The sequence below is a fragment of the Larus michahellis genome, chromosome 11 (genome assembly GCF_964199755.1).
Source record: "Larus michahellis chromosome 11, bLarMic1.1, whole genome shotgun sequence".
NCBI lineage: Eukaryota > Metazoa > Chordata > Aves > Charadriiformes > Laridae > Larus > Larus michahellis.
Genome location: NC_133906.1, coordinates 17457121 through 17483981, shown reverse-complemented (window position 1 = coordinate 17483981; position 26861 = coordinate 17457121). Strand labels below are relative to the sequence as shown.

Sequence of the window (26861 nt, the reverse complement as noted above, 5' to 3'; positions counted from 1 at the left end):
AAGAAAAAACCCTCAAGTTTTATGAAGCAGCATCTTCTGGTGGAAATTGTTCTGTTAAGAAAAAATTTACCAGTTCTCATTTCAGCCTTTATTACACTGGCAACATGAAAGAGACCTTTGTAGCTGTGGGCACAGTTTCAGTCGTAAAGTCTGTTTTCACATCGCAAAGGCCTAATGTACTATTTAAAATGTTTTCTGTGCTCCTGGAAGAGGGTGCAAACCCGGCTACGGCTCCTGAGCTGTGTGTTGCCGCATCCGACAGTGAGCTGATGGACATCTGAGGGGGGATGCAGCCGGAGGAGTTGAATGTGAATGAGCTGCTTCATCTGGTTGTGCTTGCCTTTCCTGGCCTGCACCAAGAAAATGGCTTTTCTTGCCTTTATCAAGTGGTTTGAGGCTCTACTTGCAGAAATTGCTTTTTAAGAGCTAAATAATAACAGCAGGTTTTAAAAGGAAATGCATATTTTCCATACCAGAAATACATCCCCGGTGTTGTCAAATGCCTACTGACGTGACTGGGAATGAAGGATTTGATAAATGCTTGATTCATGCATTAATGGCAAAACTGACCCCGGGTTTCTCTCCTCCCCGCAGTCCCGCCAACGGAGGCCGCACGTGTGTGGGGCCGAGCTACGAGTTCCAGCTGTGCAACACTCAGGACTGTCCTAAGGACTTTGAAGATTTCAGAGAGGAGCAGTGCCGGCAGTGGGATCCGTACTTCGAGTACCAGAACATGAAACACCACTGGCTCCCCTATGAACATGTCGATGGTGAGAGGACCCTTTTTCCTATGTAAAGTAAAATCAGTTGCAAATCCTAGTAAAAGTTATATAAAGAGGGGTAAAACTATGATGCCTCACCAACCTGTTACGAGTTGTTTGGAAGGATCGGTATCAGTGTGTGAGTGATCCAATTCATATAATGTACTTGGATTTTCAAAAAGCTTTGGACCCTGTGCCTTGGTAACTGCTCTTAAACCGAGTTATCGTGAGATAAAAGGGAATGGTTTTGCATGGGGATGTGTGTCCCACAAGGACGGGTTCTGGGAACGTGGGTGCTGCTGAGCACACGTGGCAGTGAGCTGGCAAAGGGAGTGAGCGAGGTGACAAAATTACTGCGTCTGATTAAAATAAGAAGGCCCACAGTGACAGCTGCAGAAGGACCTCGTGACACTAGGTGACTGAATGTGGCTAATGAAGTTTGATGTTGATAAATGCCAATAACGGATATGGGGATAAAAAATGGTAAGTGTGTATGGGTCTGTACAGAAGGTAGGCTCTGAAGAGAACGGTGTGGGAGTCGGGGATTGCTTTAGGAAAACGTCAGGTCAGTGACTGTCAAGAGAGGGACGGAGAGCGCTGATCTGCCTCTGCGTGGTGCCTCTGTGTTTGAAATACTCCGCCAGTGTAGCTCAGGTTATGCCCATCTCACTGTTGCCCCCAGTGCTAAAAAACCCACGGTTGAACTCAGAAAGGCTTGAATAAAGTAAACATAAGCAGTGATTTCTGAATGAGAGTTTACATAAACAAGGACTTTTCACCCTAAAAAAGTGACGGTTTAGATTGAAAAGATAGGGTTACAGAATTGTGAGTGGCATGAAGACACTGAACATGGAATGATTATTCACTGTTCTCATAACACAAGCCTGGGAACATCAAATAAAATGATCAGGTGGCAGATTTAAAACAAATAAGAGGAAGTACTTTTCTATACAGCGTATAATTAAACTGGAATTCAATGCTACAGGAAGCTGTGGATGCCAAAAAGTTTTAAAAGTGATTTAGAGAAATTCTTGAAAGTTCTATAATCCATTAAGAGCTATTAAACACCAAGCTCCATCCATAACTTAGGAAGTCCCCAAGCTGCAGTTTATGAGAAACTTGAGGAATGTTCTGAGAAAAGTATCAGGTTTGTTCTTACATCTTCCTGCAAACGCTGCTGGCGCTGTCGGAGGCAGGTGTTGGGTTGGACGGGTGCTGGGTCTGAACCAGCACGGTCAGTCGGATGTCCCGGCATCTCAGCAGAGATCGTTTCTTAGGACAAAAACGTTCCTTTTCCTGTTAACGCCTCTGCTTAACTGGCAACGAAAGTGCAGGTGGTTGATTTGGGCCGTGAAGGCTCTTGCCGCGCTATTGCATGAAACCACGCCGAGAAGGGGTTTTAACAAACAAAAAGGCGGAGGGCATCGATTCTCAACTTGGTTGACGAGGAGCACGGGCTGCTTGCCGTTTTCACACCTGGTCACTTTGTTTGAATGACGAGTCCTTCAGGGCAGGGTTGGCCCAGCGAGGGGCAGGTACCGGGCACCCGAGCTGTCCTCAGCCAGGCACCCATCTCTGGGAGGGAAGGGTCACTTTGGGTGACCCGTTTTGCATTCCAGCAAGAGGATACTCTGCCAGAAGTTAATAGCAAATTCCGTGTAATTAATTTGCCTGACTTTCTTCCCAAACAGTTCTCAGGGTTCCCTCATTCTTTTCATGTCATCTTGTGCAATCTGGGATTTTCGGAGGTGCGGACACAGCCTCACGGCTTAATTTCATGAAATAGCTTTGCTGGCACAGGGAGAGGGGACGAACGCTGTGGCCCGCAGGACCCTTGCTTCTGTTTTAGCCTTTGGAGCAGTCTGCTGCAAAGACCGCTGAAACTAATCAGATGTTTTTCTATTAGAGTCAATGGCTTCTGGGTCAGAAACCAGCTCGCTGATGTCTGAGCACTGCTCGCCGGGCACCGCCGCTTTCCTGTGTAACTCTGGTGTAACTGCAGCCCCCTTTGTGAGGGCGGCATTAACCTGTGCAGGGTTATTAGAGGGAACAGCTTTTGTGTGAGAACAAAGCCAGAGAGTGGCTTGTGCTTGGACTCTAATGTATGTAAAAAACCCTTTTTGTAAAGATAAGGCATATCAGTGACATACTTTGTGCCGATAATGCAGTCACGGCTCCACAGTGACACAAATCCATACACTTGATGCACAGCTCAGCTGGACGTGTCTGACACACTGTGTGTGCGACGGCGACGGGGAGGAGCATCTCATCCCGTGGCCAGAGGAAAGCCGCCGAGCTGGGGTACACCCAGCGTGTGCTTGAGGACCCGGGTGTCACGTCGTGCCCCTCTCTCCTGCTCCAAGCCCCCTGGGCACCCCATCTCCCAGCTGCTGGGCTCACGTACCCCGGTGCCGTGCGTCTGCCAGGGCAGTGTAGGGTGACATTGGCTGTTAGCTGCCAGCCGCAGTTAAATGAGAAGGAAATGCATGGGAAGCAGGGAACGGACATGGGCATGTCCACGCTCCTGCACCTCTACTGTGCCCAACAGCAGTGAATAGAAAGAAAATAATTCTTTGCAATTAACAGGGTCCAATTTAACGGCGCCTGCACATTTACAGTTCCCATGGGGCAATGGGAAGAGGACCGTCTCTAAAATAAAGCCCTGTACAGAGTTGCTGGCACTCGGTCAGACCTTCTGATATGCTCATTTAATCGCGTGCAGTGAATGTATGGCATGTGCGGGGCGGGTGTGGGTACGTACCGGGGAGTGTGTGTGTGTGTGTGTACACGTCTATGCCTTGTGCAGAGTTTAATGTTTCTAATATATGCAAATACATTAGGTCTGTGAGTCCCATGATCTTAACAGCACCCTATTAAGAATCCGCACAGAAAAAGTGAAGTACCTGTTTTAATAGTCTAGACCTTACATTTTTAGCATGACATCCCCGCGTTGTTCGGGAGCAGTAACAAAGGTCTCTGATGTACCAATACCCAGTGGCCATGAGGACATCAACAGCAATAACGAGGACTTTATTAAAAGAGGGCAGAGGCCATGGAACTGTACAGGGCAAGAACGCAGAGGGCCTGTGAAGATTTATCTTAATTGAACTGCAATAATAGAAAGATCGTTATTGTTTTAAATGGTGGGAAAAGTGTCCCAACTTTTAATCATGTTAAAATAGCGGAATCTTTATTTGTTTCGTCTAACAGAAAGGCCATCTGCTCTTCACTGCCAAGGAAAGCATAGTGAATCCTATTATGGGGCTGGGGACAGCGAGAGATATGGGTAAAATGAAATACACTTTATTCAGCCACTGACTAGTCATTTCAGTTTTATTTTTTTGTTCTTAGCTCTTCGGAACAGATTAGGAGAAAGAGCTATGCTTGTCTGGCTCTTTGTGCCTGTGTTAGTAGTAAAAAAATATTTTTTTCTGAATCTCTTTGACATCTCACCTTGTTTAATGATTTAAACTATCATAAATACAAGTACAACAATGAAGGAGAATGAACTTCATATTTAGGAGGAAACGGTAGGGCCCAGCTGTCTCTGAAGGCATTTTGGATACTGAGTGTCGAACAGCTGCTTTTAATGTCAGAAAGACTTCTGCGTTGTTCAGATTTAAGTGCAGTGCGGGAGAGCCTGGTGCAGAAACCTGCCTCTCTCCCAGGGAGTCGTGTAGCAGATTGCGGAAACCTCTGCCAGATTGCAGCATCCGACAAAGGATTAAACAGAGGCCCTCCCATCAAAGTAAATGATCTGTTCTTTTTGAGACTGTCTGCTAATGATGACACATAGCTGCTTTATGATTCAGCAGTTTCCAAAGGATCACGCAGCCTTTGAAAGGGGATAAGCATCGATGATTTATGGGGTACCGTATTGTGTTCTGTGATGTATGCAAGGAAGAAGAGATTGCTAACACTATTGAAAGTCCCGTTCACAAAGTCAGCAACTACTGTTAGAGCTGAACATGCACAATTTGGGTTATTTTATTTTTCAGCTAAGGAAAGGTGCCACCTGTATTGCGAATCAAAGGAAACGGGGGATGTGGTGTACATGAAAAGGATGGTACACGATGGGACCCGCTGCTCCTACAAAGATGCTTACAGCATCTGCGTGCGGGGAGACTGCTTGGTAAGCTTTTGGTGGCTTGTTTCAGAGTTTATTATTGTGAAAACACTTAAAATGGTAGCTTGAGTGTTTCTCTCCAAGAATGACTATTTAAGTAAGCATAATAACGCTCCGGGCAATAAGGAGATTTCATTAAGATTATTGTCACAATATTATGTGTGATATTCACAGTTGCCGTCACATTGCATGTGACTCAATTCCAACAGCGCCTACCTACACAAGTAATATTTAATGCGGTATTTTAAGATGAACTATTACAATTAGCTTTCAACGAAAGCTTTTCCTGCTGAGGTTTAGTGGGGGTGGAATGTACAATGAAAGAGGAATATGCAGCAGCTTTCAAGGAAAGTGGTGTTAAGATATCGCTGATGTGCATTCTCTCTGTATTTGATCATGCTATTTTTAAAAAATCAATGACAGTTCCTCTAAGTTGGGATCTGCCGCAGGTCATCTTTCAACGGAATTAGAGGCTCTGACTTAGCGAAGCACTGGTGGAGGTGCTTATCCTCACACAGATGCCTTGGTTCTCCTGGAATTTAAGCATCTGCTTTAAGATAAGCTGAGGCTTAAGAGCTTTTCCTTAACCATGCTGTTCTCCTTCAGTAAGAGGACCACTGTGAAACATAATATAAAAATATAATCACCTGATTGACAGCTATTATCGGAACTGGAAGTATTAAAATCTGCTTAGATGTTGATCTTCCAGGAAAAAACTACAATTTTCACTTCTTTGCTGAAGCAGAAGCCTGGGGTTCGATATCTGAGGCGAAGGCTCATTTGACTTGAAGCGTGGCTAAAGAAGAATGACTGTTTTTCTCTTTTGTCCACAGAAAGTTGGGTGCGACAGGGTCATAGGTTCCACGAAGCAGGAAGATAAGTGTGGTGTTTGTGGAGGAGATAATTCCCACTGCAAAGTGGTGAAAGGAACATTTTCAAGAGTACCGAAGAAACAAGGTCAGTGCCTTCAGTGTTTGTTCTGGGGAATTCAGGGTATTTTTGTTTCATCTCTTCTGTTTCATGGAAAGTACCAGAGCAATCACAAATCATTTACAGCATTGCTAATTCCAGTAAACTCTCCGGACTTTACTTTGAGATGTGTCTAGAATTTGAAAATAAGGCTTTTGTCCAGTGGCCAGTTAAGTTTGCGGATCTCAGGGCCTGTGCATGCCTAGAGGAGGACTTCAGTGCTCCTTGTTGGAGAGCTGTGGGCTTATTTGTGCTGCTGGTGTCAGGCAGCTGCTCTGCCCGAGCCAGTGGAGTGCTGCAATAATATGTCACCATCGCTCACTGTCAGACAGGAGCTCCGTGGGTGCGTATGGCACTCCAAGCCCATTTTAGTCTGAAGCAAAGTCTGTTCATGATACTTAAGGCATTTTTCTGATGACCCGAAGCCCTTTGTCCTGTTCTTTTCCATCGCCTGGCACAGAAATAGGGATGGGAATCATGCTGGATTAGGTTCAGTTTACTGTAATACACCCAGCTTTTAGAAAATAAGATTTATCTAAAAACCTGAGACAGGCTGTTCCTGTTTGTGCATACTAACCACTTACTATCTTTTCAAATACTACACTAAAGGGCACATTAAGATGTTTGAAATTCCTGTTGGTGCAAGACATTTACTTATACAGGAAACAGACGCCACCAGTCATAATCTTGGTAAGTATGTAACAAGTAGGAAAATTTTCAGTCGGAATATTTTTTTCTGCCGTCTATTTTTGTCTCTGGAGCCTGACAATGTGTTTATGCATTTGTTTACCCATTAGCCTCCCACACCACGTACCTCCCTTAAGTATGTTAAATTAGGAAACTTGTTTGGCAATTTGATTTCCCTGTGCTGTATTCCCCGGTGTCCCAGCCAGAAGATCCCTGCATTGGCATGTGTTCGTGTGAAAGCTGCTGGAAGAGGAGCTGAATTACATTATGGGGTGCAATGCGTTATCTTCACGTGCATCTCTCGTAATGTGCTTCCCGTGCTCAGTCATTTCCCAGCTACATCCAGATCCGTTTCGGATTCTGCCCCGTTGCTAACGCTATTGACGCAAGGCTGCCCGATCGATCCCGCAGCTTAGAAAGTAATTGAAATCCGCTCCTCGCAGTGCCCTGTAATCAATGCGAAGCGGTGGCTAGAAGGCTGTTATTAATTGGAAGTAGATTCATGGCGAATGGCCTGCTAATTGTATCGTGAGTCATCCCAACTTCTCACCAGCAAACGCTTCCCTTGCTGCTCAGCGCAGCCCGGCCCTGGGGGATCAGGAGAGCGATCGCTCGCCCATTCGGACAAGGTTCTTCTTTCGGTGTGGGGTAAGGGATACACGGGGTCATGAACGCCTTGCTCTGTCGAGGCCAGTGCTGAGGAGGATGCTCAGGTGGTTGCTAGAGAGAGAAGGGAGTTAAAATCTGGTGGTAAAAAACAAACTGTCCCTGCTTCTTCTAACGAGGAGAGCAAATTTTCCATCTCGGAAGAAAACCAAGAGTCCTGATACAAAGGTGGCTGAAGTCTCTGCAGGTGAAGGACGGGGCGCTGATGATACCTGAACCAGAGGAATCAGGCGCTGTGTGCGATGGCAGGCGCCTGCAAAGCAACGGGAGCTTAAGCAGGGCTGTGTCGGTGTCAGGGCTGGATCTGAGCAGGAGAATTAATACAGTGTCTAGCGTCTCGCTCTCGCTGCGGGGACCTGCCGGGGGTTAGCCCAGTAGCCTTTCTCTCATGGAGCAGTAACAGCCCCCCGAGCTGCCTTACAACATGTCAAAGAGCTGAGCAGCCATGGGACCCCCGCTGGCTGTCAAATTGGCTCAGATTTGGCCAGTGGATTCAGAAGTTGTTAGTCGGGAGCAGCAGACGGACGCACGCGGTGCAGTCGCGCTGGCCTCATTTCTCTGGCAAGGCAGGCTATGAAAAAGAAAAAAAAAAAGGCGATTGATGTTTCTGGATCTGAGCAGGAAAGCGCTGGCAGCTCAGTGAAACACCTAAAAAAGTCTTTCCAAACCTTTGAGGGAGCAGAGGGGAAATGCACACTGGCCTTTTCTGTTTCCTCCACCGGGACAAGAGCAGAACAAAACTCGAGATGAGAAGCGAACCTCTCATATTGACTTTTCTTGTCTTGTTCCTAGCAATTAAAAATCGTGAAACGGGGAAATTCATTCTAAGCGAAGACAACTATGTGCCAGACTCTAAAGTATTTATTGACATGGGTGTGGAGTGGGAATATCGGAATGACGATGATAGAGAAACCGTGCAGACCATGGGGCCACTGCGTAATGGAATAGTTATTCTGGTAAGTCAAATGAAAACCATTTTCCACAGAACACAATGTCAGGGGTACAGAGCCATAATGTGCTATAAAATATTTTAGATTCCTCTTGTGAGTTACAAGAAGACATCTGCTTCAATTATAAGACAATAGAAGATGTATTGTAATTCCTTTCTCCTAATTCATTGCTCTGTACAAGAGTTGTTGTAACTCAGGGTTACGTGTTAAGCAACCATCTCTCCTCATTGTTTCCTGAGGATGGCCAAGCAAATGGCCACTGTGTAAAGACTCCGGCTTACTTATCATATCTGACATGTGAGCATTAGTTAAAACAAGGTCAAAATAGTTTGTATCAGATAGATCTAATAGCTCCTCCTCCGGTCCACGTTTTGAAAACGTATCCTGCAAAGGCAGATGCAGGATTCTTGCGTTCCCAGGCTCGCTTTGCCAGGGCGCAGCCAGTTCTGCACTTCCCAAACCCACCCCACTACATTTTTTCATTGCGAACCAGCAAACGATAGGCTACAATGAGTACAAGTAGGTTGATTTGTAATCCCTCTGAAGGCAGCTGTAGTGTGTTGATCTACACCAGCTGAAGGTCAAAGGAGGAATAAATATTATTTTTCAAAGGACAAATATTTTGCATTTTATTCACATTGACTTTTGTTTTCTTGCATTTGTCTTAGTGCAGTGTGATAACAAAAACTCTTTCTAAATAGTTTATATTTCTGTCAGGATTAAGTAACAAGCTTCACAGAAGAGTATTTGTGTTTTATCAGAAATGTAAGCAGTTTTCTTCACCGCTTTCAGTTATCTGTGGATTTGAATTTGCCTTGTCTTTCAGTGGAACTATCCATTTTCATTTTAGTACAACATTTCCTTCCTTTATGATGGGATATGGAAAAAATTTAGTATCGTGAAGTCAGTCCAATGCTGGCAAGAAAAATCAGTCTAAATCAACAACAGTCTTTCTTAATATGCAGTTTAGAAAGTCTGTGTCATAAGGATAGAGATACTTTTTCATCGGGGAAAAAAAAAAATGTGTTGAGTGCAACTAAAAGGTTTAAATCCCTCTGGGGATGTTTTTATATCTGAGCCACGATGATTGCTATTTCATGTCATCTCACATAGCTTCTGATATCAGTCTTTCATATCTTTCTTCCCTACATCTGTTTTGCTTACTAGGTGATTCCTCACGGTGGTGCCAAGATATCTTTGACTTACAAGTACATGATCCATGAAGATTCCTTGAATGTTGATAACAATAATGTTCTGGAAGAGGACTTGGTGTCATATGAATGGGCTTTGAAGAAATGGTCCCAATGTTCAAAACCTTGTGGAGGAGGTAAAAACAAAACCCCAGAGCATTCAAAATTGATGAAGAGAAAACTGAAAGAATGAACACCACGTGTGGAATTCATTGCCGCAAGACGTTAGGGAGACCAGGAGTAGGGGAGGGTTTTATTTAAGTTAAGAATTAGACAAATAAATAGCGACTAGAGTTTAAAATCTGACTTAAATGGTTTGGGGGGCAGATCTGGGGTGGCTCCTTTCTGATGTATGTTTATGAAACTGAAAAATTGTACAAATGTGCAAGATCTGGTTGAGGGTCTCCAAGCTGCGAGGGTCCCAAACCTCCAGGTGCCACGTGGCATCCTGTGATGTGGGCCTTGCCCAGCCCAAACCACGGCAGGCCACATGTGGACCCTGGTGCTGTTCACCAGGCTGGTGGTCAGGTTGCAGCGCTGGAGTGTGGCTGTGCAGGTTTGCGGAACGTTTTTTAAATGCTAGATGATGATGTTTTTCTCATGATAGCCTGTAGTGAAACATAAAGGGGGTGAGCAATTCTGGGTGCTAAATCTACATGAGTAAGTGTTTATTCGGTTGCAATTCCATTTGTAGCGTGTTCACCTGTAGTTCCAAATGCAGGCTTTGACAGTGTATGTGCAGTTTGTTTGAAATCTGAGTCCTGTGTAAGATCTACCGGTACTGAAAATAAGAGGAGTGTCTTTCTTCAGGCTACCAATTCACAAAATACGGCTGCCGGAGGAAGACGGACCACAAGATGGTTCATCGGAGTTACTGCGAGTTGATCCAAAAGCCTAAGCCCATTCGCAGGGTGTGCAACCTCCAGGAGTGCTCCCAGCCCATGTAAGCATCGCTCCCACCAGCGCTGCTGGGCGGCAGCTGCGGCAGGCGTTCCACCCACCTAGCACTGGTCACCTGAAAGAAGGAGGCTTAAGCTTCACTTCCATGCATCGTTACAGGGATGCAGGACTGTGAGGAATGCGATGCTGTATTCTCCTTGTGGAAATACTGTTTCTAGAACTGCTGGTTCCTATTACTTCTAAAATAAGTTGGATTAGAAAAGTAGCGCTGTCTTGATCCAGACATTTGTGTTCAGGCCATCTTGAGGTAATAAAAAATAGACATAAATTCAATTTAAACCAGTTGACTTTACACAGTGTGAATTAACCATGTAAGAACAAATTTAGAGTGCTACATAAGCACAATGTCATACAGCCTCTCAAATACAAGTCTTCCTAAAGTTCACAGCGAATTTTTGGACATTTAAACACCAGGAAAAATATTTGACCTGTTAGATTTCTCTGGCTGCCCTCGTAGCACATGGTATGCCTGTTGTACCTTCATCTTTGCTATCCAGTCAAGTGTTATAAATATTTAAATTCACATTTTACAGGTGCTTTTTTTGACTGGCAGCAGGTTACTTCTGCCACATGTGGGACTCATATATTCCTCGTGTTGCTACTGCAAGGAGGAGTATGTTGATCCCAACTTTTACCTCTGGGGACCAAGTCTAGATTCCAGGAAGCACAGCAAATAAGTAGAACATACCACACAATATTTCCTAACTTCCTTACAAAAAAGATTTGAAAGAGAGAAAAGCCAAGAAACTGTGCCCCATAAACTCAGCATGGGTCAGGGTTTAACATTTATTTATTGGAAGACTGAAGTAATGACCTAACTGTATCTCAGGCTCTCTGGAAAGGACTGTATTCTTCTTTCAGCTGCAAATATAATTGGAGCCAGGTACCACAAAAACTCAATAGGATCCTAAATTGTACTTGGATTCCTGAATGTTTCGGTCACCTCTGTTTCCGTAGAATGGCGTCGGAGCGTTTTGCACTTGTACAGAGGAGAGGCAATTATTTAAGAGATTTTATGAATCTCTGTGACACCCACTACACTAATATGCTACTTCTTCACTGCTGGAAAAAAAATCGTCGTTGTCTCAGAAATCACCTTGGGATTCATGGCTTTGTGCTCCACAGCACTCGCCTTCCTCCACAGCTGTGTAATTCCAATAGGCTACAAAGAGAAAGTTGGGTGAAATTGCCACTTTACGTTTTGTTTAACTCGAGCATTTAGTGCATTGCCTTGTGCCCATGCTATTTCTTGACTATCTCTAAACCAAGGATTTTATGAGTTTGTTGAGTTTTATGAGTATGTACTTTAGGACAATTGCTTCAAACTCAGGATATTTCTTCAGACTATATATATTTTTTATTAAAGTTTATCCCATAATACTGTTTATATTGAACAATAGTTCCTTCTTGCAGATCTGTGCATTCTGTAAATATTTATAGACTGCTGTCTATCTTCACTTACTTGATTATAACCAAGCTTTCAGCAGTCTACATAAATTTCTTTTGGTCCTGTCTGTCCTCGTTGCTCTTCTCCTTACAAGTTCCTTACAATTTGTAGCTGTAATTCTTGAGCCAGTTTGGATGATCAGTGAAGTTTTCAACTACGCCACATTGCAAACCCTAGGTTTCATTTTTCAGTGTCCAAACTGATTTATGCATCATGAACTCAGACCTTCTGATTGCCAGCGGGGTGTCGCTTTCCCCAAAACCAAACATTTATGATGCTAAGGACCCCGATTTGCCTGAGCTCAGCACACACAGCGCTGATGCTGTAGCTGGGTTTCCCGGTGCTTCAGCAGATGGCATCTAGCATGGCCAGGCATGTGGTCCACAAAGTATCCAGATATGGGCCAGACTGGAGCTGCATTTCTAGCCCAGATGGTTTTGATTCACTCCTGTGGGAACCAGCTCTGGGGATCGCTGGTGCATGCTCAGGTCTCCCCACGTTATGAGACAAGGCACGGCTCATGTGCCAAGACATGGGAACCTCAGCTGCCCTTAGGTTGCTGCTTTTGACATAAAAGGTACCGTATTTTTATGTGCAGTCTCTGAAGAACCAGCTTAAAATCAAATGAAGCAAAGTAAGAATAATACTTATTTCAGAGATAGTGAAAAAGAGACATTTTTAAAGAGATAGGCCTTATTACTGATTTTTCAGGGACATGGTCAAATAACCCTCATCAATAACTGCTTATGTTTTTTCATATCTTCTTCATTTTCCGTATCAGAACTAGTATTAACATCCTGTTAAACCTTTGTTTAAGAGTTACACTTCAACAGACAGTCAGAACTCACCTAATTTAGGAGAGAGAACATTTTACTCAACTTTTTCTCTTTTCACTACCCCAGATGGGTTACAGGAGAATGGGAACCTTGCAGCAAAAGTTGTGGGAAAACAGGATATCAAGTGCGATCTGTCCGATGTATCCAACCCCTACATGATAACACCAATCGGTCTGTTCATACCAAGTACTGCAACAACGACCGTCCAGAAGGCAGGAGGCCTTGCAACCGGGAGCTTTGCCCAGCGCAGTGGAGAATAGGACCCTGGTCACAGGTCAGTCTCTTTCTGGAGAACTCAAGCAACTAATTTCTTATAATGCAGGGGAGAAAATTTGTTCTGTGCTTTCTATTCAAATGCATTGACACGATAAACTACACAGAGGGTGTATTGCTTCCACTGCTACTGATGCCACAGAAAGTGAGTTCGATGGAGAGATGGTGGTAGTGAAACAGCCAGTAAAGCCATCACGCAGTGATGCCGATGATCCACACCCCGTGAGCCACCCATCTAAGGCGGCAGCATCAGGAAAGCTGAATTCTACCTGCTCTTTATTCTGCTCACAATCATTGGCCTGTTGACTTAAGCTTGAGAGAAGGGCAATTAATTCTTTTATCACTGTTTTCTTTTCTTTCAAGTAAAGAAGACTTTAAAGTCTTCAGCCATTGTGATTAAGGGCACCTAAGGAAGTTAGGCACCAACACTCACGGACATTCAAAGGTGCGAGCATCTTCCGTGTAAAGGCCCTCATCAGATTTAGTTGCTCAGTCTCCTAAGGTTCTCTCCGTAAGCCAAAGGACAAAGATTTTCACCTAGTTTACTATGGAAATACAGGGCACCTATTCATGAACCCTTTTTGTTTGCCATTGCTATGGGCAAAGCAGGATTCGGTCACTCCCATAACAAGTGGCGGGGGCTGGGCATTTTGTGCTTTCCATCCCTGGCTCTTTGGCTAACTCACTGTGTGAGCAAGAAATGCACTGCCACCATGCACAGACTGCTCCTTGCTAAAGTGTTTGATAGAGCAGTAGGAAGCTCCATGTATTCATTTTTGCAAACCTTTGCAGTCATCAAAAGGCAGGAAATGTGAGTAGAATATTGCAACATAGAATTGTTCTTATAATTTTGATATAGGGGATCCTTACAGTTCATCCCAGCATTTCTCCGTTAAATTGTTTAAAAGAACGTGGCTGCATTTGGAGGTACAACATTTCATTTTGGAACCGTGCCGTGCAAATAAGCACAACCAGTTTTTATCCTGACTGAATAGGTTGAATAGGTGTCACGAGCAACGCCCTCCCCGGTGCACACTATGAATAAATGCCTCGCATTTGCAATTGTTTCTTTACTACTCAGATCATAAGCTCTTTCTCGGAGTGTTTCACAATTCGTATATCACAAAAAGCAGTGGTGCTCCCTCTGACTTAGTTACTGTAGGTATTGTGGTGGTTCAAATGAGGTACCATGTCGGTTTGAATCAAGGGCAGTGGTTTAAGATTTGAAAAATAATTTCTAATCCATTTTTTCCAAAGAGTGACTGGGGATCTAACTGGTGTCTCTCCTTTCAGTGCTCTGTCAGCTGTGGCAACGGCACGCAGGATCGCCCGGTCCTCTGCCGGACCAGGGACAACGCTATTGGCCTTTGTAAGGAAAATAAACCAGAGACTGTAAGGATTTGCAGACTACCTCCGTGTCCAAGTAAGTGCTCGTCTTCTCTAGCATATATTATTTGCTGAAAAAAAAATCATATTGATTGCATTTATTTGAAATGCCGTCATTGAATTCATACTTGTCTGCTACGTCTGCCTGGGGTGGCAGTTCTCCGTGGCCCTGGTTTTGAGCAGACTTGCCAAATGTAGAGCTGTTGTGTGGCTGGTGGGCTTCTTGGGCACGTGGTTGTTCTCTTCTCGCGCTGGGGAGCACCACTTGCCCCAGGACAGCATGAGAGGCTGGGGCAGACCTCAGCAGAGCAGTGATGGCTGGATCTGGCCAGCAGATGACAACTCCTCTGGGTGAAAAGCACTGCCAGGGTCCGGCCCTGCGCCCCTGAGACGTGCTGGGCTTGGCAGGAGGCTGGTGGGTTGTGGCTAGTCAAGAGCATGGTGTATGAAGATGCTTATTTGCTTTCCCCACCTCCAGCGACAGTCCCAGGCTTCTTTTCCGTTCTGTCAAGCACAAGTTATCTTCAGGGGTTATCTAACGCAATTTTTTTAAGCTATAATAAATTTGTCCCTACTTAATCCAGGACACTAATGCCTTTATCCTTGTTAGCTTTTCAGCTGTTTGCAAATGATACTTGTGAGATCATTTTACATATTCGTATTATTCAGTAGTTCATATGTTTCTTTTATTCCTGATGTATTTCTCAGGGTAGCTTTTGATTCCTAATTAATTAGAACCAAGCTGTCAATTATGGTCTCCAATGCAAACATTTTAAAGAGTCAGTATAACTAAACTAGACGGGATGTATCTTAGGAGATACTTAATGCTGCTGTGAGAAATACTGCTGGAAAATTGGCCTTCAGGCTGTCTTCAGGGTGGGCTGTCAAGTACGAGGCACAAATTTGCCCAAAACTACACAGCCTGGTCATAATCCTTCCCTGGGCTCCTTCGCCATCGAAGCCCACTCACTCTTTTAGCTTATCACCTTCTGACAAGTCAGCTACTCGCTGCTAATGTATGTGGTGTTACATCTTTCTTTTTCCCTCTATTCAAGGAAACGTTTCTGATCCTTCAAAGAAAACCTACATGATACAGTGGCTGTCAAGACCCGATCCAGACTACCCCATCCAGAAAATATCTTCAAGTAAAAGACCCATTTATAACTCTGCCTTTGCCCTTAAATGCATGCCACATCGAATGTGGACTTTGCCTTTTGCTCTCTTCTTCTCTCTATGCGGAAAGTTCCCTTGACTTCGCCAAGTTTAAATCTTGGGCTGAATCTTTTTTTCGCACCAGGCACTTGGTGCTCGGTGTCTTTCTTCTCTGGAGCTTGCGTAGCACTGGTGGTGGGGGTCTTGAAGTGTTGGGTGTGTGAAGTTGGATCTCCACGGTATGTTGCAGTCCTCTGAACGGGAGCTGGGATGGGTTTGCTTGTTGCTTGGTGATGGTGAAAAAAGGCTCTTACTGGTTCATGATGTTCAGTTTGATAGCAAAACTGAGAACTTATTGTGAATGTGATCACATCACAATAATGACACCTTGTAGTGCTAAAGTTCTCCTTTATCTGAAAACCCTAAATCTCATTAACTCTCTAGTTTCAGTTCACTGACAGGGTAGTCTGATGAGTGAAAGAATTTTTTCGTTCCATTTTCCTTTGCGGTGCCATTGCTTTACTCACCCTTGCTGCTCATTTTTTATTCCTGACCCTCACATTTATGTTTGCAACCCGTGGAGGGCTCACCGGGAAGCAGAAAACTCAATTTCTGTCGGTACTTTCCATGCTGCTACGACACCATCCGCTCTCGCCAAACTCCTGGCGGTGGTTTGAAATATTTTTTTTTTTACTTGTGAAAAGCTGCGTTCCTTTTTCCCGTTGCACAATTTTTGCCAGTTTTGCGTACGTTGACTTTAGAAACAAAACCGAAGCAGAACGGGCGAGGTCCATGTTGAAGGTTGCCTGGTGGTGTTTTTCTTAACCTGGCGGAGGCAATGGGATGTTTTCATCGACTACGATGTCTCCAGCTGCTCAGCACGGAGCTGTTTATACTCATTACATCTTTGGTCTTTTTTCACCATGTGCATGTCTGACTTGACTGGTACGGTTGTATGTGTGCGTGTGTGTGTGTGCTCTATAGATGTGTCAACTGGCAAACATAACAGTGTGAATTACTACAGAATTACCTCAATTTTTATTGCTTTTTTTTTGCTTAGAAGAAGAATTTTAGAAAAATGCCTTAATGTTGAAATGTAAATGGCATTAATTTACCAGATCCAGCTTTAAATATAAACAGTACACTGGTACCTTGAGTTATTCTTCATATGGAGTGTTTTTACTTGAATGATAACTATTAGAAGGCAGTAAATTTAATCCGAGGTTAATTTGCACAGTGCATATCCATATCTTCATCAAGACAGGATTGTGACCTAACCTACTGAAATTTGACTGGCACTCTTGCTTCACCTTCGGTGTTTGTGTTGGAGATTTGGAGTTCACAAGTTCGTGACAGTCAGTACCAATAGTAGAAGTGTGTCAACTTTAAAACCGCAGTCTTGGAGCAAATTACTACCTTATTGCATTGATCATATTCTTTGGAAAAGTGGCATTTTTGAATCTTTGGGTCTTCAACAGTGTAGCACTTCAAACTTGTCATTATCATGTGATCACATATTTAAATTTTGCTGTTAATATGATAATTTCCTGAAACATGTTAACAATTTACATGACAAGGTGAAAAAGCAAAGACACGTATCTGGCACTGAATACTGTTATGTAAAATAATTGGTGTTTAACTGTATAAATATATTCATGACTGTTACCTTTAAATAGACAATGTTTAGTGATGTTTCAAGAGATGGGTGGCTATAGAGAATGGTGCAATAAGGTATCTGGGCATTGTGCACTATGTCTATATGCACTTTGGTTTATCAGGGATATTTTATTAGTGTTTTGTATGTATTTAACATAATATTAAAGATGTGCCAATTCAGTTTGCTTTTCAATATTTTTTTATGAGACTACTGTGTACCAAAGTGACTGTGAAACTGATTTATTTTTTTCTTACTGATGTTTTGAAGATATACTTCCAGTCTGTCATGCATACTGCAAGTAAAAATAAATAAAAGTTCAGTAAATCTGGATATTTTGGTTTGGATAGAGGATAAAAATTTCATTCCGACATTCGTAAGTTAGAGAGTTTATTTATATAACTTATCAGATGTCACTAAACATATTACATAATGCAGTTTTATTTTCATGTATTTTTAAGCTTGACATTACATATTTTTGATAGGGGGAAAAAAAAGGCATTTTTCTAAAGGTGCTTTTAGTGATTCTTACAAAGACAAGAACAGATCTGCCTTGTTTAAACTACATTTAAATGTTACATCTTTTGGCTTTTATTTGGCAAGCCGTTTGGAGAAGTTTGCATTAAGGTCATGCAACACAAGGCAAAATGTTCAGAGGGGACTCTGCCTGGTATGTAAAATGTCTATAAAGCTCTACAGGCACGTGCAGTTCTTTGTACAGAGTTGTGCATGCAGGTATGAACAATTCCAGCTCTTTAAGACTGGTTTGAAAACGTCTCCAAAACCAAGGTACTATTCTTAGGTTCCTGAGGGAGGAAGGAGTTGTTCTGTTTTTCCAGCAGCATCTCAGTTCAGCATTTGAAAAATATGAAAATGAATTGACAGATTTGAAAGTAGGAACCAGAATTTTGCTTTTCTGCAGCAAATGCAACAAATCGGGGCATAAATACAACGCAAGGAAGGTGTTCCCACCTTCCTCAGCCAGCACTAGTACTTTGTAGCAGCAGCAGCGGTTACTAGTTTATTTTAGACTGATATGTTTGCCAATTAAACACCTATAATGCCCTATTTTGTTAACTGAGGATGAGTGAAGAGGCGACACCTACACTCTCTGCGTTCACTTGATATCTCTGACTCTGCTCTGGTTCTCTACTTTGCTGTGAGGTTGCTGACAGGGTAAGTCAGTGTTGCTGGCAGGATGAGCTCCAGTAACACGCTGACTGGAGCGCGCTGTCTGCCATCGGGTACCCGCTAAATAAAGGCGAGTAATTGGAGTTACTCATCCTTTACCGTAAGAGTAGGTGGAGATGTAGTAAGAGCAGGGAGAGAGGCAGAACTGATTTCATCTCTGTCTCAGCACTCTGGTCACAGAGGAAATATTTTGTTAACAACTATGCCAAGCGTTGGCCAGGCTGCCTTTCTCCTCAGCCCTCTCCTCTCCTGCGAGCCCTCTGACTCCTCTTTCTTTCAGCACGGGCTGCGTGTTGGGATTTCTCCTTCACTGCAGTTCCCAGTAGTTCCTGGCTCCATCACTTCAGCCTGGAGGCACAGGAGCTGTAGAGCGTGTCTGTAGGACGGAGGACAGGTAGCCCTCTCTCCAAGCTTGCTAGCCCATCACCATCCATCCGCCGCCAATTCATGCGGTCCTCTACCTCCTCTGGGCAGAAATCACAAGGGCTTGAGTAATCTCTGAACATCTGTTAATGTTTCTCAGGCAGTAAAACAGTTTGACCGGCTCCCCTTTAACCCCTTAGCCTACATTTTGCCACCCGTATTTCAGCAAGATCAGGATCTGCCCTAACACCTGTATTATAGTGCAGATTGTCATAACAGCTATCGACAACTTAAAACCTATCAGTTATTGTTCTGTCTCTTTTATTACAGTTTTCCAGTCAGTGACACAAAAATCAGGACTTGTTACTGGGTCTCCCAGTTGTTAGTGAACTGGTTTGGTTCCATCGCACTGGAGTTTGTTGTCCTGAAAATATCAGCTTCCTTTTAGGAAGAGGAGAAAAGCCTTATGCTAAATGCACAACTTTCCTCTCGAGCAAGGGACATGCTCAGGCAATGCTGGTGTTTTCAGAATAGAGGTACCTGGCGAAAAAAATCACTCCCGTGGGAGCTGGATTAATTCTGAGAGTTGCACGGTACACATAGAAATAAGACTTGACTTCTTGAGACAGTTCAGATAAATATAAATTACCCTGACCATGGTTAGTCACTGTTAGATTGCAGAAAAACATTAAAAGGAGTGAGGGGAGGGGGGAAAGGTTTCTCAGTATAAACCTTGATGTCTTTCTGGGGGCTTAATGTAGCTTTAGCAGCAAGACGGCACTATTGGTGTGTTTTGAACTCGAAGCGTGGCAGGAACGCACGTCGCCGTGGCTGCAGTCTTCAGGGTAGCACTTGCAGAATGTGAAGCCAAAAATTAGTGTTGTGGTCTATAGCATGGATGGGGCTGGTACAAAGAGTTCAGATCAGCTTTTGCATCCCTTGAAGTGAGTCGAGTTTTAGGATTAATATTAAGCCTGCTTCTGCTTATAGAAGGCTCATTTGCCAGTTTCCCATCCCACTTGAAATACCAAAACCCTCTGCCCGCTGCCAAAGCTTCAGCTGTGTTTCTTTTTCTGATTAATGTGATGATGCTCTTTATTTATCTGTTCCCTTTTTCTCTTTCAGAAGATCATTGTCAAGGAGACAAGTCAATGTTTTGCCGCATGGAGGTTCTCTCCCGTTACTGCTCGATTCCCGGTTACAATAAGCTGTGTTGCAAGTCCTGTAATATGTACAGCAACATAACAGAGGACGGCAATGTAACTAGTTCTAACGTAAATAAGAATAATGTCATTGAGGAGGAGCTCCTGACAACCCTCAGCCCTCCCGTGGGAGTGTCCACCACGCAGTCTGCCACCAGCCTTCCTCTTGTTCCCAAAGCACGGGCACCTCCTTCCAATGCAACTGAGGAGCACCCAGAAGTCAATGCGGTGGATGTTCCCTATAAAATCGACGGGATGGATAACGAAGTATCACAGCACAACATCATTACACGGAGGAGGATACCTTATGAAAGGACAAGGAATCAAAGAATTCAGGAGCTGATTGCTGAGAAAAGAAAAAAAGAGACTCTTAGGAAAATAAACTAAAATGGAAATATGGCACAAACAACGTTTTTCTCTTATAGAGATGTTACCAACATCATAATATTGCCCATGTCGTAGAGACTAAAAATGGGGAAAAATCAAAGCGGTGCTATGGCAGAGATGCCAAATTCTAAAGCCTACTATAAATGGAAATGACAGATTGTTTCATAAGTGCTAATCTGAACACTTTGAGGGCTAGGTTTACAGGGTACGGTAGAGTATTAGTGCAATATCATTACCGCGTTTCACTGAATCCAGTCAAACCGTAATACCTAGGCCAGGTGAGCAGGTTTCTTGTTTATGGGCTCTTTTAAGTCTTCTATGCCTGTGTAAAACTGCTTGGGAATAGTAATGGGAGTTACACTTAGGATGGAGGAAAACAGGTCCCAAGACATAATAAATCCCTTTAACGCTGACAAGCAGGCGGTCACCAATCCTGTGATGCTTCTGTGTGCGTTGCATAAAGCCGGGCACTTTCTCAGCCCCCGGTTCAGGAAGGTACTTAAGGATGTGCCAGACGAAGTTTAGCTGACTTTAGCAGAGCTGCCCCTGCGGTCACAGCCAGGCATGTGCTTTCATAGCTTTCTTAACCGGGACTGCGTAAGAAAATATAGAGCAAATTCTGTAGCCACATATTTATGTGTAAATTAAAAAAAAAAAGGCAAACAGTAGTTTACATATTTCCATAAACAGTTTCAAAAGATTCTCTGAAACTTTTGAATACATGCAAGACATTTAGTAGGGTAGATCCGGCCAACTTGGACTGACAACATCCTAGTCTTTCTGTTTACAATTATCCATATTTTTTATAGCCTTTAAGTTCCTGTCATACAACAGCCTCAGTGATCTTTGTTGGTTGGTGCTTTTTTTATTGGTCTGATTTTTTTTCTACCCACATACTGTTTAACTTAAAGATGACTGGATTCTTGTTGTCTTTTCTTTGGTGCTTTGTTGAGAAAACATGTGGGGTTTTTCTTTCTCCCATAAGATGAGGTTATTTCAGAGGAAATAATTTTGTATGATTTTCCTTTCCTTAGGACAGCTTTATTGGTGCAGAAGTGAACAATTGCCCTTCCATCCACACACACACAGGGGTACTCGCAGTACCAGGTCTGCTAGAAAGTTTAGGAGGTGTAACCCAACAACCCTTTGAGTACTTCCTTTCCCCTCAGGGTCATCATGGTTTTCATAGGTCATTTTGAGTTCCTGGTTGGAGATCAGACGATGAGTTCAGCTTGGGTCTAACACCGCAGAGACGGCCTGCACTGGTTCCTGCTGTGGGTGGCATCTGAGCAGTTTTTCTCCTGTCTCCTGGCTCGGACTCTTCCATTTGTTTCCTCTTTGCTGGTAAACCTCCTGCAGAGCCCAGAGCTTCCCTGAAATCCTCCTTTTACCACTAGGTAGGTCTGATGGCTCCTAGTTCAGATTTTCCAGTCCGAGAATAAGATCTCATCCTCCAGCCTGAGCTGGTCTTAGTTTGAAGCAGCGCCAGCCATAAGCCTGTATGTACAGTCACATAATTATTGGAAATGTGCTGAGTTTCCAGCAGTGTGTAAGCTGTTTTGTGGCCGGGCTGCTGGCAAAGAGCTTCAGAGGTATTGCAAGGTGAACCACACGTGGCTTCCTGCGACCCTGCCTTCTGCCCTCGAGCACCATGGCTGAGTGAGCTGCCCGATGTCCTCTTCAGAACAAGCTGGTCCTGCTGGAAAGGAGGCGAGAGCCTGCAGGAGCACTGAGATGTTGAACTGTTCTGGCCTGAACCGTGGCCACAAGTCTTGGAAGAACAAGACCTGGTTTAAGAAAAATACTTTATGGAGATGCTAGCCAAAGCAGAGGAGGAATGTTTTCAGCTGGTGTCATGGCATCAAGCATCCCTTTTTGCAGAAGACGAAGGTGATACACTTGGGTGAGTGTTTAGGACCAGCTCAGATGGTACGGGGTGGGAGTTACACTGAAGACTGTGAAGACCGAGCAGCATAACGGGCCTGGTAAAAATCCAGAGCACAAGGAAACATCTCCTGGGCCAGGCAGACGTGGCTGCAGATGTGAAAGCCGCGGCCAGCGCAAGCAGCAAAGTAATCTGGTTTTGAAAAGTAAAACCAAAGCTCCATGGTTTGGCAACGCTGAGCAGCAGTTGGCTGGGGCAGCGGCAGGAGTCTCACCTCAGTCTTTAACTTGTGAGAGACCGAGCATTTTCCTGCAGTCGAAGGTTGCTTGGCTTTAGTTGCCCACATGGTAGCCTTCACTTGCCCCAGCCCCGCTCCGTGGCCTGCTGCGGTTACAGAGCCACGATGCACGGACGAGCCCGGTGCTGGCCCCAGGAGCCTTTTGCTGAGGGATTTGTGGCTGCCCGAATACAGGACAAGTTTTAGTAACAGCGTAGGGTCAGGTCACAGAGCAAAGACAGAACAAAGTAGTAGTGAGCTCTGAAGGGAAAAAAAACCCCAAACCACCGTGCTATTTATAAGCAAGGAAGACGTGTCTAAATCAACATCATTCCGGCTGCTGTGCCATGGGAGACACAAGCTGTAGCCGGGCTCCCAGCCTGTAGACATAGTGAGTATTTCTTGCCTTCCACATTTCCTTTACCCAGATGTGGTTGGTGTAAAACTCATCTTTTCCCCATCAAGTTACTATCCTGCTTTTAGCTCTGTGGACAATAAAAATAAGCCACAACCCTCAGCTTTTTCATAGCCTAAAAGCACATCCAAGCATATGGTAAACTTAGGAAAAGCCCTCACAAACCCAAGGGTGGAGAGGGGTTGGAGCTTGACGTTATGCAGGTGGGGAGGTAGAAGTTTGCCACCTGAATGGTACCAGTCTTACTCTCTGGGACTCTGTGGAGACCCATTTCTCTGACCTCCAGAAGCCTGAGATAACCCATCTAACAGCTTCTGTTCTTCCTTAACATGAGGAATAGGCTTAGTCAACCAGGGAATGCGAAGAAGTGCCACAGGAGGAAGTGCCCAAGGCTCAAATGCCATCTTACGAATAACCTCTTCTGTCCAAAGAACTTCTCAGTCGTGCCCCAGGGGCAGGTGGGGCAGGAATTTATTTGATGCAGCTTCAAGTGACCTTTCTGCAAACAGCAGGAGGACAGTCCTGTTCCAGCGCGGAGACTCAATGTTTAAAAAGGACTGGGCAGTTCTGTGCGGAGTGTTTCCAGCTGCGTCTCCCAGCGGCCAGGGCTGCTTTAGGCTGGGCAAGGTCAATCGCAGGGGTTCGCTCGCTCACACGCGGCATGGACACCCTGGCTGAACTTGGAAAGCTGCTTCAAAGTTCAGAAACTTGACCGCTTCGTTCTTTCTCCAGAGTAAGTCAGTTTGCAATCAAACAAACCAAAAGCATTTTTCCAGATAAGGTGGAAACTTCTGCTGCCCTTTGGAGCAGGAGCAGCCTCCCAGAAGGCTGGTGTGGTGCTACGCTAGGTCTGGTGTTCATTAGGGACCCGATGTGATGCCTAGTGGCATCTGCATTTAGGAAGGGCTTGCTCCCTTCTAAGTCTCACCTTTTGGGAGATTTAATTTAATTTATTTCTCGATGGTTTTACTTCTACTGACTGTTTCTCTAGCTGTTATTTGGGGAACACTGGAATGTTTCAGCTTCAGTCTAGGTTGCTCAAGACAGTGAGACACGGATGGATAGAGACTGGTCCATCTCCTTATGGAGCAGAGCCACCACCTGCCTTCTCTTTACAGTCTTGCTGTATGAGGGGAAAAAGTCTCTTCAGGAAAGGTACCTTCTTTTCAAGCTGGCATGAGTTTTTCGGAAGGTATTTTTTTTAGCAGTTCCCCATGATGGTGGTTTCCTAAGAACACGTACCTCACTTCTACAGGAAAACACAGAGCAAAGCTCTGTTGATAAAGCAGCCCAAGGCAATAGATGGGGTTTTGCTCTCAGCTGAGATTCGTTCCTTGTCATGCAGTTGAAATTTTGGTCATTTTTTGGCTGGTTGAACTCTAACAACTCTTTCCTCTTTTCTACAATGCTGTAAGTGGGCAAGAGCATCATCGTAGTGTGTCTTCTGTAACCATTTTGCTGTTGCTCAAGTCCTGCATTTTGAGACATAATGAGCAGAGAGTGGTAGTTTAATGTAACCTAATCCTTAGAAACGAAAACAGATTTATAAGTAAATACATTCCTGCAGAGACCGTCTCAGAGATGTGAGAGCTAAAGCAATGTGCTCCCATTAAGCAATGCATTTTGTGATCTAACCATGCAAGTACACAGCTTTCTAAATTGTCATTTTTTTCTCTTGGTCTAAACTTAAAATCCAAGTGACAGCCCCTCATGAAAAAAAAAAGAGATCCCAAACCAATTCCGGTTCCTTTGGCTCCAGTCTACTGCCATTTTTTTCACCAACATTCCTTTAAAAAAATCTGTAATCTAGTATGAATGCATCACTTTTTATATTCATATATCCATTCAATATTTAGAGTCTCACAACATCTCCATAGAATGCTTTCAGATATTTTGAGAATTCTAGAAATGGTGCTTTACCAGTACTCAAAGGGTCTTATGTTTTATTTTATTACGTAATGCATTTAATGTCTTATTTACTCACCTACAATGCACAGTATTAGCTATGTTCATCTGAGTATCTATATGCAACTTCCATTCACTTACATATGCCTTAACAGAAATTGCAATAAATAGCCGTTTCTTGTATATTAAAAATGTATATACAAATTAGAATCTTTAATTTTATAATTTATTAAATTCAAATGTCTGTGTTCTTTTGCAAAGTGTTTGACTTTTCCCTGTGCTTTTTTCATTGACGTAACGTTATGCAGAGATGCTGGGGGAGATAGAATCAGCACCTTCAGGCTCAAAACCAATTGAATTTCTAAAACTTTATCTTAATGAAGAGGGATTGGGATACACTTACTGCCAAAGTCCTACATCCTTCTTACAACATCCGTTATCCAAGGCCAAATATCATGAAGTCACTGGACCAAAGCCTCAGTTGATACCTGGACAGAAATCAATCAAAATCACTTAAACCTGCCTGAGGCTCTCAGCCTTTACATTCGGCTGAAATCCATCCTGGTCCGTGTATCGTCTCCTTAAAAGGCTCCGTTACTTGGGCTTCTATTCAGGACTGATGAGCAAATTTCACTTTGCGTGTCTTATTGATAAAGTAATTGCTCTTTTCCATGAAATTATATTGCATACATTTTCCTGCCGTATCTTGCGCGCTTGTAGCCAGGTTCCCTTTAAAGCATAATTGAATCTCTCCCATCTAATTGAATTTTGTTGCTTGAGGATTTGAAAGGTCCCCGCTTACCTTGATTATTCAGTTAGCACCACGCAGTGCATTCAAGTCCAACATGTTCTTTAATCAGTTAACGAACCACCTCAGCATTTTCAATATGGAAAAGACATTTACTTACTTAAATGCCCTGATAAAACCGCGGAGCAGCCAAGACCTGGGTTTCATTTACTGTGACAATTCGTGCAGTATCTGATTTACAGCTGTGACGAGGGTTATATTGAATTGGCTTTTGCTTTCCCAACCCAAAGATTTGGAGATTTTTAGAGTGGCCGTGGGAAGGGGTCTCGCATCCAGACCCAGACACGAGAAACACCCACAGTGGGCTCATCCCTCCTCGCCCCCTCGTCTTCCTCTCTCTGTCTGAAGTGCCTAAAGATGACAATTACAGGAGCCATCTCTTCCTCTCCTGGTCTACATCAGCTTTTTAGCCCCTTTCACTCTATTCTTCAGACGTGGGCAATGACTGGTGCCCATGTGGGACGGCAGACAGACACACAGCCCTGCGGGGTGGCTCTGGCTGCTCCTGGTGTCAAAGCTCCTGAGCACTATTTCCCTGGCCTGGGAGTGATGCCAAATGCAAAGGGACGCGGCAGAATTTTTTTAACTTAAAAATTTACCTTATCTTTAAGGGGAAATATTGTGGTCATCCCCTGGGGCCTGCTGGAGGACTGTCACTGCTTCAGAAAGCCCATGACAGCTTAACACCTCTTTCTCCAAGCGTGCTTGAAGATGGAAGCAGGTACCTGCTGTGGGGCTGGATGAGCCTGGGAAGCTGTGCTTTGGGAACAGCACTGGGAGGGCTTGCTCCAGGGGCCTGATCCAGTTGAAGGCATTATGTTTGTGCCCCCAGAATCGAGTGGCCCAGCTCTGGGCTCATTGCAGATAACAAATTCCTTCTGGGAAGCCTGGCACTGCAGAGCGTGCCGGATCACAGCAGGTTAAACACCACCGAGCACATCACTAGCTGGGATTCATTTACCCAGAGGAGTGCAGTGTGAGCATCAAAGCAGGAGCTCTCTGGCAGTGGAAGGAAAGAAAACATTATCCTAAAAGACAGAATCTGCAAGGAGACCGCTCCGTCTTGTTTGCATAGACAATGTCTGTACAGTACCCTACTTCTGCAGCATCCACAAACACCAAACGCTGGTGTTTTGCCTGTTCCTGAACACGAAGCCGTGCCTGGCTCCACACTTCCCCTCCCAAAAGCAAACCCACCACATGTGATACGCTGGCAGCAAGCTGTAAGCTAAATGCGAAATGCATGCATCGCGCTGCCAAAGGGGTCTCAACATTTGCAACCTCATTCTTCTGTGCCTGAGGACCCCATCCGGAAGAGTTGTTGAGGGGAGACCCCCTCTGTCTTCATGGGAACCACAGCTCTGGCCCTGG

General features: G+C 44.2%; 1 protein-coding gene across 2 annotated transcripts in view; it reads left to right on the top strand.

Annotated features, from left to right (window-relative positions):
• Window positions 1-24942, top strand: part of ADAMTS2 (ADAM metallopeptidase with thrombospondin type 1 motif 2) — a 188714-nt gene extending 163772 nt beyond the window's left edge. For both annotated transcript variants that reach the window (XM_074603897.1, XM_074603898.1), the window contains 11 exons: window positions 595-770; window positions 4760-4893; window positions 5721-5844; window positions 6466-6546; window positions 8002-8165; window positions 9327-9486; window positions 10160-10292; window positions 12659-12866; window positions 14159-14288; window positions 15307-15396; window positions 19737-24942. In XM_074603897.1, coding sequence (XP_074459998.1) covers window positions 595-770; window positions 4760-4893; window positions 5721-5844; window positions 6466-6546; window positions 8002-8165; window positions 9327-9486; window positions 10160-10292; window positions 12659-12866; window positions 14159-14288; window positions 15307-15396; window positions 19737-20200 — 1864 coding nt within the window. In that variant the 3' untranslated portion in view covers window positions 20201-24942. The remainder of the gene's footprint in view (window positions 1-594; window positions 771-4759; window positions 4894-5720; window positions 5845-6465; window positions 6547-8001; window positions 8166-9326; window positions 9487-10159; window positions 10293-12658; window positions 12867-14158; window positions 14289-15306; window positions 15397-19736) is intronic.
• Window positions 24943-26861: the final 1919 nt, after the last annotated feature.